Source organism: Grammomys surdaster, unplaced genomic scaffold (assembly GCF_004785775.1).
Source record: "Grammomys surdaster isolate TR1022 unplaced genomic scaffold, NIH_TR_1.0 169, whole genome shotgun sequence".
NCBI classification, from domain to species: domain Eukaryota; kingdom Metazoa; phylum Chordata; class Mammalia; order Rodentia; family Muridae; genus Grammomys; species Grammomys surdaster.
The window spans coordinates 10772066-10783288 of NW_021604617.1; the positions used below are offsets into that span (position 1 = coordinate 10772066).

The 11223-nt window shown below is 44.5% G+C and overlaps 1 protein-coding gene across 4 annotated transcripts in view; it reads left to right on the top strand.

Annotated features, from left to right (window-relative positions):
• The window catches only part of Runx2 (RUNX family transcription factor 2), a 206565-nt gene extending 195807 nt beyond the window's left edge, over nt 1–10758 (top strand). The window contains exons 10-11 of one of the 4 annotated variants that reach the window (XM_028766542.1): nt 8552–8617; nt 10196–10745. In XM_028766542.1, coding sequence (XP_028622375.1) covers nt 8552–8617; nt 10196–10674 — 545 coding nt within the window. In that variant the 3' untranslated portion in view covers nt 10675–10745. Of the gene's footprint in view, nt 1–8551; nt 8618–10195 lie in introns of all 4 variants that reach the window. The other 3 variants (XM_028766543.1, XM_028766544.1, XM_028766545.1) reach the window with 3 other exon arrangements.
• Nucleotides 10759–11223: the final 465 nt, after the last annotated feature.

Sequence of the window (11223 nt, forward strand, 5' to 3'; positions counted from 1 at the left end):
TTTTTTTTTTTTTTTCCTGGCTAATCGGAGGAACGCAGCCACATCTGAAGCCACTTGGCTCATTATGAATTTCATGGAAACTGATTCTCTGAAAGTGTTTCCATATGTGTGTTCCCAATATATCCCATCCTCTCTAAATGGGAGCACAGACGTGTGCATGGGCTGGAAATGGCTTCAGGATGTGACAGAGCAGTCATATGACTCGCGGCACCGTGGGTGGCCCCTTCTGAAAGACAGGGCGTCCTGGGTGCTGGCCTCCTTCCTGCAGTGGATCTGGTTTCAAAGACTATCCACCCTTCCTTTAAAATGTTCCTAATCAAGGCCTAGCGAGATCGGTCCCCCTTTTCCTGGTCCCTCTCTTCCACCCGAACAGCCTTTGGCTCCTTCCTTCTCCTTTGCTCTGGGTCCCTGGATACATACACACAAGCTCACACATCTTTTACCGTCTGTCCCCTTTCCCTTTCACAGAGCGGAAGTATATTATTCCAGCAATATCCTTAAAACCGGGGTGGGTTTAAGGAGTGGCTGCTGTTTCTGGAGACTGCCAGGGTCCCTGTTCTTGCCCCCTCTCCTTCCTCTAGTGCAATAGACTTTCTTAGCCTTAGGATCGGCTGGTCTGTCTGATTTTGTGAGTATGCTGTGGGCTGTACATAGCACAGATTACTACAACATTGAAAACAAATATTTATACTGGAGATTTGAGGCGGTCTCTCTCTCTCTCTCTCTCTCTCTCTCTCTCTCTCTCTCTCTCTCTCTCTCTCTGTGTGTGTGTGTGTGTGTGTGTGTGTGTGTGTGTGTATGTATAAAACTACAGAGCTTGTTAGTCATTTTATTGTCTTAAATATTGGCTCTATTTCTCATTGTGATGTTTCCTTTATCGTGGTCTTCCACATTTCCCCAGGAGGTGTGTTTTTCTAAATTATTAGGGGAAGAAGCAAAGTCCAGTGTTGTTCTGCTTAGTCATGTTTAGTATGAAGGGATCAATTCAGAGACAACTGATATAAAATCGCTTTAAAGTCTCAATGTGAAGATGCAGAGTAATATTTTATGTACAATCTAAACTTGATTCTTGGATCATGTCTTCTGGAGACCAAATTGATGTCTGTTTGCCCAGCAGTACTTTTGAAGTGCTTACCTTTCCATTATGTACTGTAGAGTATCTAAAGGAAGGTCGGATGGGAAGATTCACTTGGAAAAGTTCTGCCTTTGAAGCATGAGGACCTGGGTTCAGATCCCGAGCACCCATGTAGAAGTCAGCTCTGGGGGAGGTAGAAACTGGTGGATCCCCTGAGCTTACTGGCTGACCAACCCAGCCAAATTGATAAGCTCCATGTTTAGAGAGAGACTCTGTCTCAAAACAGAGCAGAGAGTGATGAAGAAGATGCTGAAAATAAGTCTCTGGTCTCTGCTTGTAAACATGCATATTCATCTACACCTATGCACACACATTTATACATGTACACACTTGCACACACATGAGAGAAGACACATACAAACACACACACAAACTCATAAGACACACACACTAGAGAGAGAGAAGACACACACACAGATACACATAAGACACACACACACACACACACACACGAGAATGAGAGAGTTCATTTTCTTAATATGCTTTCTTTTTCCAAGTAACAAATTGACATTTTTAAATAAAACTTATTATAAAAAACTTTGCAAATAAGTAAAAATATCACACACCAAAATTAGCCCGACCCAAAGTCCATACATCATAATTAGCTTTTATATAGTTAGAATTGGCATTCAGAATGGAAGCTGTGAACTAAATTTTACACTTTTATTATTGAATCTATTTTATGCACTCATCCACCATCAAAAGAACAAAACAAAGCAAACAAACAAAACCAAGATGGCATTAGACCTAGTAAAGCAGTCAGCTCTGTGTTTCCTTCTGTACCTCATGCTCGTTACCTGCGTCTGGTCCCTCCTCATCCCCTACAGCTCATGTTGTCCTGTTTCTCCGTGTGTCCTGTAGCCATGTGCACATTTGTTTCCATATATACATATATTATTGGCTACATCTCACTTGTGAGAGGCTGAAAGTGCAGTTTCTCTTTGAGATCATGTGATCTTACTTAAGAATATACATTCCATCCATTTTCTCACAAATTTAAATTTCATTTTTTAGAGTTAAGTAGTATTCCATTACATAATATATATATAAAACATACAATATAAAACATATAATTCCATATATGCGATAAGTAGTATTTCTATTATATATATTAAATATATCTATCTCTATATATAGATATTTAATATATATCAGATTTTCATTATCTGTTCATCTTTTGAGGGACAACTAGGTTGATTCCAGTTCTCTGCTCTAGTGAATAAGGCAGCAGTTAACATGAAGTATAGTATGATATGGAGTTCTCTGGGTATACACCGAGGAGAGAGAGAGGAAGCTGGATTATAGGTTGGTTGTTGTTGTTGTTTTTGTTTTGAAAGAAATCTCCAAACTGATTTCCACCATGGCTATGTTAATTTGCTCCTTTTTTTAAAGTAAAAATATCTATCTAAAAACAATCTTAATGCCAATGACAATGTTTTCATTTAAGTGACTTGGTAGTATTTATGGACACAAATATCTCAGGTGTGCATGATGAGAAAGTAGTACAAATCTATACTCCATGGGAGGTAGGTGTTCTTCCCCTGGCCCTGAGTTCTGCAGTTGGTGCCTGCTTACCTTGCTCTGGGAGTCCTGTGTGGGGTATCCACAGCCAAACTCACCCAAGAGCCCCAAGTTTGTGTCCCATCCACAGGAAGCACACACTTCCAGAGGAGCAGAGGGGCAGGAGATGTAGAAAACCACTGTCCGTGCACACAAAGGCTCATGCCCTTCACGCCTTTGCACAGTAGCTTGGCTGTGCCTCAGCTGAGGTGCCAGAGCTGTCTGAACTTGGCTGAGGGATGATCAGCTCTGGTTTTAAAATTCTGCCTCTTTGGCTTGCAAAGGAAAAAGATGGGAGTGAAAGAATTTCCCTTTCCACTGTGTTTCCTCAGAATACAGATCTAAGGAAGCTCCAGGCAGATCCTGGGCCCTTCCCACCATCACTTTCTGTCTTGTCAGGTGGCAGAGGAGGGGTGGGGATGGAGAGGGGGATGTGGGGTCTGTAACAGGAAGACACTTTGGAGTCCCTCTTGTCCCTGACCCTCGTGGACTCACAGACTCTCATTTTTTATCTGTCAAAATCATCTATGCTTCATTCTCTTTAACTTTTCTCCCCTCACCCTCCCAATTCTAGCTATGGAGCATGGGGTCTCTTCGCAAGCTAGGCAAAAGCTTCTACCTTTGAGCTGCACCTCAACTCCATCTGTGATGATTAATGACTCTGAAAGGCTGGCTGTTTATACAAGTGCAGATGCTCAGAGAGATTCAGGTTTTACCCCCATTACTTACTGACTCCAAACAAATACCGTAACTTTAATGGCAGTGACAGACCCAGGCTCGTGGACAGGGACAAGTGTGCCAAATGTCTGGAAGGGCAGGCATATCTACCCTGGCTCTCTCCATTTCCCTGTTTCATCTCTTCCCCAGGGTCTTGCCAGTATGGAGATACATGCGTACTGGCTCTTAGGTAGAGTGGGTGTCAGGAAGGAAGGGACAGATTGCTAATAAAACAGGGACATCTGTTTCTTAGTGGCAAATGTTGCTGGATGGGTGCTCTCTCTGAAGCCTGAGGTCAGGTGACTTGATGAGGGCTGAGAATGTCTTTGTGTCCATTAAAAAGAACATTTAGCAAGGTTTTGGGTATGCAGCGTGCTTAAATTACATTTTGGATTTAATGTCAACATTGCTCAATGCTTCTTTTTATATATATATATATATATATATATAATATTTTTATCTTTTGTTAAAACAACATCTTCCTATGTGGCCAGCCTAAGCTGGCCTCAGACTCACTGTGTTGTATCTTCTGGATCTGACGAGCTTCCATATGCCCCAGCCTCTGGAGTCCTGAGACAACAGACATTAGCCACCTGCAGCTTGTTAAAAAAATGTATTTATTACTTCCATTTATATGTAAATTGCATGGCTATGTGTGCATTATATCTGTGCAGGTGCCCTTAAGGCCAGGGTGTATCTGATCCCCTTGAGCTGGAGTTAGAGTGGGCGCTTTAACTGCTGAGCCATCTCCCCAGCCCCCACCCAGTGCTTCTGATGCTTGCGCTTTCTCTGTGTTGCGACTGCACTGGCCCTGTCACTGGGATGCTGATGCTTACGTTTGTTCATTTACTTGTTTTTCCTCCAACCGCCCACATACTTTTCTCATTCGAAGCTCTTACAGTTGTACCAGGTTCTGGGAGGCATGTGAGAGGAAACTAAATCCCCTGCCGTCCAAAGCTGACTCTAGTTGGAGAGAACAGACCAAGAAACAGCTAGTAAGTCAGTGGAGTATCGAGCAGGGGCTCGAAAGAGTGGCGTAGGAAATGCGTGCTGTTGGAAGGGAACTGAAACAGGAGGCTGTTATGTAAGCAGGCAGTTGGGATGAGGCAGCCGAAGCGTTGAAGCGGAAGAAGCCTGCGCACTACCAGAAGACAGCAGCCCTTCGTAGGGCTTGTGTGGTCTGTGTTCCCAGGAAGGATGTCTCATGCTAATAAAAAAAGTTCACGAACTTTATTTGAGATTCGTTGAAGCAAAAGCTCCTGCCATGTAACCATCCCTAACATACTGCTGACAATAACCTCGCTGGCAGATCTGCTGGCTTTTCTTGCTTCGAAGTGATGTCCTTCTGTGCAAGGACGGGCTCTGAGTGTGCCACTGTTGGTTCAGTTAGATTCCAGGCTCTTTGTATTTCCCCTGCCCTTGCCTCTTTCTGCTGGGTCATGTTGGTTCTACTAAATATTTAGTGGGGAAGCTAACATGCCCAGTTTCCCAGCTGATGCCCCTTGCTGACACGTAATCCCTCCATTATCCTTAATTCCAGGTTCCATTTATTATAAAGACCTCCTTGCCTGTTTTCAAGCAACAGCTGTTTAGTGAAGGCATCCTAAATGATAAATGTATCTTCAAGATAGGGCTTAGAAATGGAGATTATTAGCTCCTGGGCTGGAGCTCAGTGGTAGAGTACTTGTCTAGCACCTTGGTAGGATTGATCCCCTGTACTTCAAAAAGGGGGAGAGGGAACAGAGAAATGGTCAGTGCCAATGGCCTCTTTTAGCCTTTATGGGTACCTGCACATGTATGGAATACACAGACAGACAGACAGACAGACACACACACACACACACACACACACACACACACACACACACAGAGGAGTAAATGATTTTTTATTTAAAAAGAATGTCTGATTATTCCCATTAGCAAGCTCTGATGAGAGATCTGTGCCTTCAACAGCTGTCTTTAATTGTGAGGCAGACATGATCCAGGGTAAGCAGCAGTGAATGAAAGACCTGTTGTAAGGATTAGAGGCCTGAAGAGCCAAGTCCAGAGGCTCCCTTGTATCCCCTGTGTCTGGGTTCACGCACTTTTCTCTGAAGACTCCCAGAAACCTGACTAGGTAGAGAGTCTGCCTGGCCTCTTTCCTCTTACAGACCTTGCAGGAAGAGGCCGTGTTCTTACTTTTAACATTGGTTTTGTTTTTATTTGGACCTCACGGGCATTTTATTAATGTAGTCTTCCCAGTATGTATGTCTCAGTGCTTGAGAGGTGGCAGCGGCAGTGGCTGCTTTCACAAGCAAGGCTCTTTCAGCTCTTCCCTATTGCGGCTACATTTGTCTGCAAGCTGTCCAGCTGTGGCCGGGAGTGCAGACAGCAGCTTTGGAATGAAGCACATCTGTAGGAAGCTGGGAGATCAGAGCTCTTGACCTTGACCCTTTGACCCTGACCCCATCCTTCTTGTACCCTGAGCAACTGAAACTGGTTGCTGTTATCAGATTAGATTAACAATGTTGCCAAAGTGGAGCATTAAGAGGGTTCCCCCAAACTAGTAATTATTATTGGGGTGACACTGAGATATCAAGAGTCTACTAAAGTAATTTCCCTTTAGATGAGTATAGTGAGAAGAGTGGGGAGGGGGATGTGGTGAGTACCAGGTTCCTCGAGGGTAAAGGATAATGTAGACTGTCCTCTCTTAGAAACCAAAGGGCGGCTGCATACTGGCTCTGTCTCCTTCACTGTGTGGAGATGTTGACTGTGTGAATGGCTCTCCTCTGGACTTCAGCTTCCCTAGTTGTCAGATGTAGTTTAAATGACAGTCCATTTGACTTTCCCATCAGTGTTTGACCAGCAGAGGGAGGTTCATGGGAGATCAGGGGACATTGCAGAAAGTGTGATAAGTACAAAGTTTTATGGAAGTCATTTTTAATTTACCCAAAAAATTCACCAAAGTGTCACAGTTCCCTCCCTGTCGTGGCTTTCAAATTAACTGTACAGTGTCACTCCGTCCCTGTGGTGAGTCAAACTAGCGTCATCCTGGGGTTTCACTAACTCCCGCCAGCCCTCAGGCACAGTGAGATGCCATTTTGAAACTTTGATTTTGTTTTGAGATAGGCATCTCAGCCCTGCAGCCCCAGCCTGCCATGAGCCTGGAGCTCACTAAGTAGTCGAGGTTGGCCTCAAAGATGCCATAGTCCTACCATAATCTCCTTAGTCCTGGGAATTACAGGTTATGTCCTCTCATAACAGGTTAATTTAAAACATCATTAGAACCAGAAGATCTCATGTGGATGGTAGAACCCTTAGTTTCCTAGCAGTTTCCATTTTTCAGCATAGTTCAATGTACTTTCTACACGGCCAAGATCATCTGTGGGCAGCAGCAAAGAGAATGGCCTTAGCTTGATTTATTCAGTAGCTGGGAGCTTTAGGATGGCTTTGGGTTGTCCTGAGACTACAGGTCTGTCATTGAAGCAGGGTTGGGGGAGGCTGAGGTTGAGCACTTATTTGCATATTCAAGTTAGGCAGTCATTTGAATATTCAAATTAGATAGAGTGATATTTGCATATACAAATTAGATGGTGTACAAGTACTTCTAGAACTCTCTGGGGTTTTATCTTATGTTTTTTTTTTTTAAAACAAGTTGAATTGACGTTTTCTATAGTCAATTCAGTATTGGTTCTTAACTTTTTAAAAATGTTTGTGGCTATATCAGAAAGGAGCAGTGTCATTGTCAAAAACACCCAAAAGGGAAGAGGTCTGACACACTGCAGCACTTGTCCAGCCCAATTACAGGTTCCCATGAAGACCCATTCAGGGAGAGAAAATATAGCTGCATCGTCCCTCTGAAACAGCGGTTATACATAACCTGAGGTTTCTGCTAGGCTCCCTCCCATCTCCCCAGCATACAGGCCAATTTCTTCACGCCCAAATACACTACAGTCTGCTTCAGAAATAATGCTCATTAGCGTAGAGTGACTGAGCAGATCCCAGAGAAACGCGAGTGTCCGTAGATTACAGAGTCTCTTCTAATCCCGTTCAGGTCTACTTTAGTTCACTCATTCAAGACGTTGATCCTAACACATCACAGTCTCAAATGACTGGAAGTCACTAGTTAGCTACTTGAACCCCAGTAGACACTTATCCCTGTGTTTCCATTAAGAGAAATGAACCCAAGCAGGGCTCATTCACTGAAAGACGATTGTTAGTTTGTGTTAGTTAACATTTCTCAACCTCAAAGCTACAAGGATCTTGGGCTATTCCGCTGAGTAATCAAAACATCAGCAAAATGTAGCACCTAAGACAGAGGTGTGTGTGGTAAGAAGAAACACAAAGCCATATCGGAGTTTACTAGCACGGTCCCCCCACATAAAGTCTCTTGATGAGATTTCTGCATCAAAATAAGTGAAACCATATGGAATGTTAATTATTCTTAAAACATAGTTTTAAGGGAAAACAAATACACATTAGAAACCTTAAAAAAAAATCAATGTTTCTATCTGTGTGCGAAGTCTGTGCTTCCTGGAAGGGTAAATGTTGACATTGTAAGTGTGACTTCTTTCCGTTTTAAATTACTCGTGCTGTTCTGGTTTTCTTCACATACCCTAGGTGTTGAACTTAATGCACATGGAAGGGGGCCTGCCTATATCTATTAGCCAGGCCCTCAACTTCACCTGGGTGCTGTGGGGCAAGGGGGCTGCTGAGGACCACCTGTGACCTCTGCTTGGGGTCTTGTTTGAGGCAGCCCATAAACACAGGGTATTCTCATCTGCTCCTATGTCTGAGTCTGCCACTGTCTCTATTTTATTTCCACCTCCTTGTCAGAATTTCATTTAGGGGTATGGGACGGGTGAGGGAGAGGCCAGACAAAGAAGGAGGGGTTTATAAGAAGCAGACTGCAAAGTGCCCGGCTCATGCATTTAGTCTGTCATCTTGCAAGTGTTTGCTTCTGATGTTAGAGGCAGATCGTTTGCTGTCCACATTCTGCAAATGGGCCTGGGGATCCTGGGAAGGCACTAGTGAGGGATGGGACCCCCCCCCATACCCCCAAGGCCCGGATTTCTCCTCCTGCCTTGGAATTAATGACATAGACCAGATGTCAATCCTAGAGCTGGAAGGGAACTTAGAGTTCATCCCCTCATTTTCCAGATGATGACACTGCCACCTCTGACTTCTGCCTCTGGCCTTCCTCTCTCAGTAAGAAGAGCCAGGCAGGTGAGACTTTTCACAATTGCTGGGCTGGGCTGGGCTGGGCTGGGCTGGGCTGGACTGGGTAGGGCTGGGCAGGGCAGGGCAGGGCTGGGCAGGGCTGGGCTGGGCTGTCTTATGGCTAACTGTCTTCTGGTTTGTGAGACAAAAGGTTTTGTTAATTCTTATATTGCTTTCAAGCAGTCACTATGTACGACAAATGCATTTCACACACTGAATCCCAGCGTATGGTGAAGATTATAAGCAATGTGCATTTTAACAAACAACACCACCCTCTGACAGAACCTTTCAAGACCCACAGCCGGCTGTCAGAGAAGGGTTGAGTACAGATTGGGCTGAGGGACAGTTATGGTCTTCAAGATTTGCCTGGCACTTTCTCTTATGGATAAAACCTGTAGCAGAGGCAGATGGAAGACTCTAAGACATCACAAACTTATCATGAAAATTTGGACGTAACAAAAGGGCTTGTTGTAATTCTGTCGATTCTAGGAAATTATAGTGAACCCCAAGATCACAGCTGTGGGTCTTATCCATTTCAGAAAACTAGTTTCCACGTGCAAAGTCTCTAGCCACACTTTCAGGAGTTAGAGAGTAGAGGTGTCTCCTCAGGAGTCACTGACAGCTTGTGAAGGTTTAGTGGGGAGACATCTCTGTCTCTAAGGCCCCAGAGCTGACTCCAGTGCAGGGGACAGGGAAGCAGCAGGAGCCTCTCTGATCAATCTCTCCTAGGGATTAGGCCCTGATGAAAGCTGCTATGGATACCTGGCCTAAATCAGGTCCCATACCACTCATCAACACTCTGACTGTCAAGGTTCTCACCCCATCCTCCACCCTATCACCACATCCCCCAACCCCATCCTCCACCCTCCCTCTCGATACCTTCTTATCTAGTTTATGACTCAAGGGAGAATTTCTGAGGGCTAGATTCTCCTTGACACCCCTAGAAAAAGCTAGATAGTGTCAGATTACTGAAATCTGCTTTGATTTCACTGTGACTAAGATGAGGATTATAATAAGATTTTAAATTCTCTCAAAGGTTAAAAGAAATAGTAAGACTATGTTAAAGAAGTCTGTTGGATGCACTTTTCTTAACAAAGAAGCCCTGCCAAAGGGGAACAAGAATAAATCCTAGTACTTTGGATTTATCTTTTATACTGAGTTAGGAAAAGTCATTTGGTCTGATTTAGTAAAAGTTTCACTTCAGATATCTGGGGTATAATAAGAAACAAAAGGAAGGGGGTGGGAAATCAATGAAGATTCACCCTTATGAGTCTGGTAGTGATCCAGTGCCTGGAGTTGGGTTGGCTTCCACACAGGGCCTAGTGCATACCTGCTTGCGAAAGTCCTTGGGGACTCTCTGGGTGTGGAGAACTTAAGGATAAACAGCATTTAGACTGTAGGGTGAACAAGTCTTTACTGAAGTGAGCAGTGCATTTGAAAATCTGTGTGTGACTTGCTGTTCCTTGGGAGAAAGCTAAAGTTTTCCTTTTCTTTTAATTTTTTTTTTTAAATCTTGTAACGTTTCTATCATTTTAATTGATATTTACAGATTTTTCCCTCCCCATCTTCTGTTACAATTTTTAGGTGCTTCAGAACTGGGCCCTTTTTCAGACCCCAGGCAGTTCCCAAGCATTTCATCCCTCACTGAGAGCCGCTTCTCCAACCCACGAATGCACTACCCAGCCACCTTTACTTACACCCCGCCAGTCACGTCAGGCATGTCCCTCGGCATGTCCGCCACCACTCACTACCACACGTACCTGCCACCACCCTACCCCGGCTCCTCCCAAAGCCAGAGCGGACCCTTCCAGACCAGCAGCACTCCATACCTCTACTATGGGACTTCGTCAGCGTCCTATCAGTTCCCAATGGTCCCCGGGGGAGACCGGTCTCCTTCCAGGATGGTCCCGCCATGCACTACCACCTCGAATGGCAGCACGCTATTAAATCCAAATTTGCCTAACCAGAATGATGGTGTTGACGCTGACGGAAGCCACAGCAGTTCCCCAACTGTCTTGAATTCTAGCGGCAGAATGGATGAGTCTGTTTGGCGGCCATATTGAAATTCGTCAACCATGGCCCAGTGGCATGCAGGGGCCACATCCCACATGTGTTAATATATACATATATAAAGAGAGTGCCTATATATGTATATTGATTAGCTATCTAAAAGATTTCTCATTCATTCCCTAGTCATGATCTTGCAACCCTAAGAGGGTGGGGACAGTCATAACTGGGTTTCATATTGTTTACTATTTAAGATGTCCCCTTTACCAAGGAACAAAGTGTCAAAGGTGTTGTCCGGTCTGTTTTCATAAGTGACCTTGTTCCCATGCCAATTCAGAGAGGTGGACTCTGGGTCCAGGAGGAAGAAGAGCCACTTCCTCCGTGTGCTTTGAAACCACATGCCTCTGCTCTGTGGAGGCCTGTGCACTCTGCAGACCAGCTTACAAAAAGCCAGATGTGGTCCACTCGGAAAGGGACGAGAGGCAGCGTGGCTGCCTCCGCTGCCGTCCACTCTGAATACCTGTTCCATAGTTTTCCTTCAGACTTGCTACAGGTACTCATTTGAACTTTTGAGTTCACTTTTTTTTTTCTATTCTAAGAAAGTA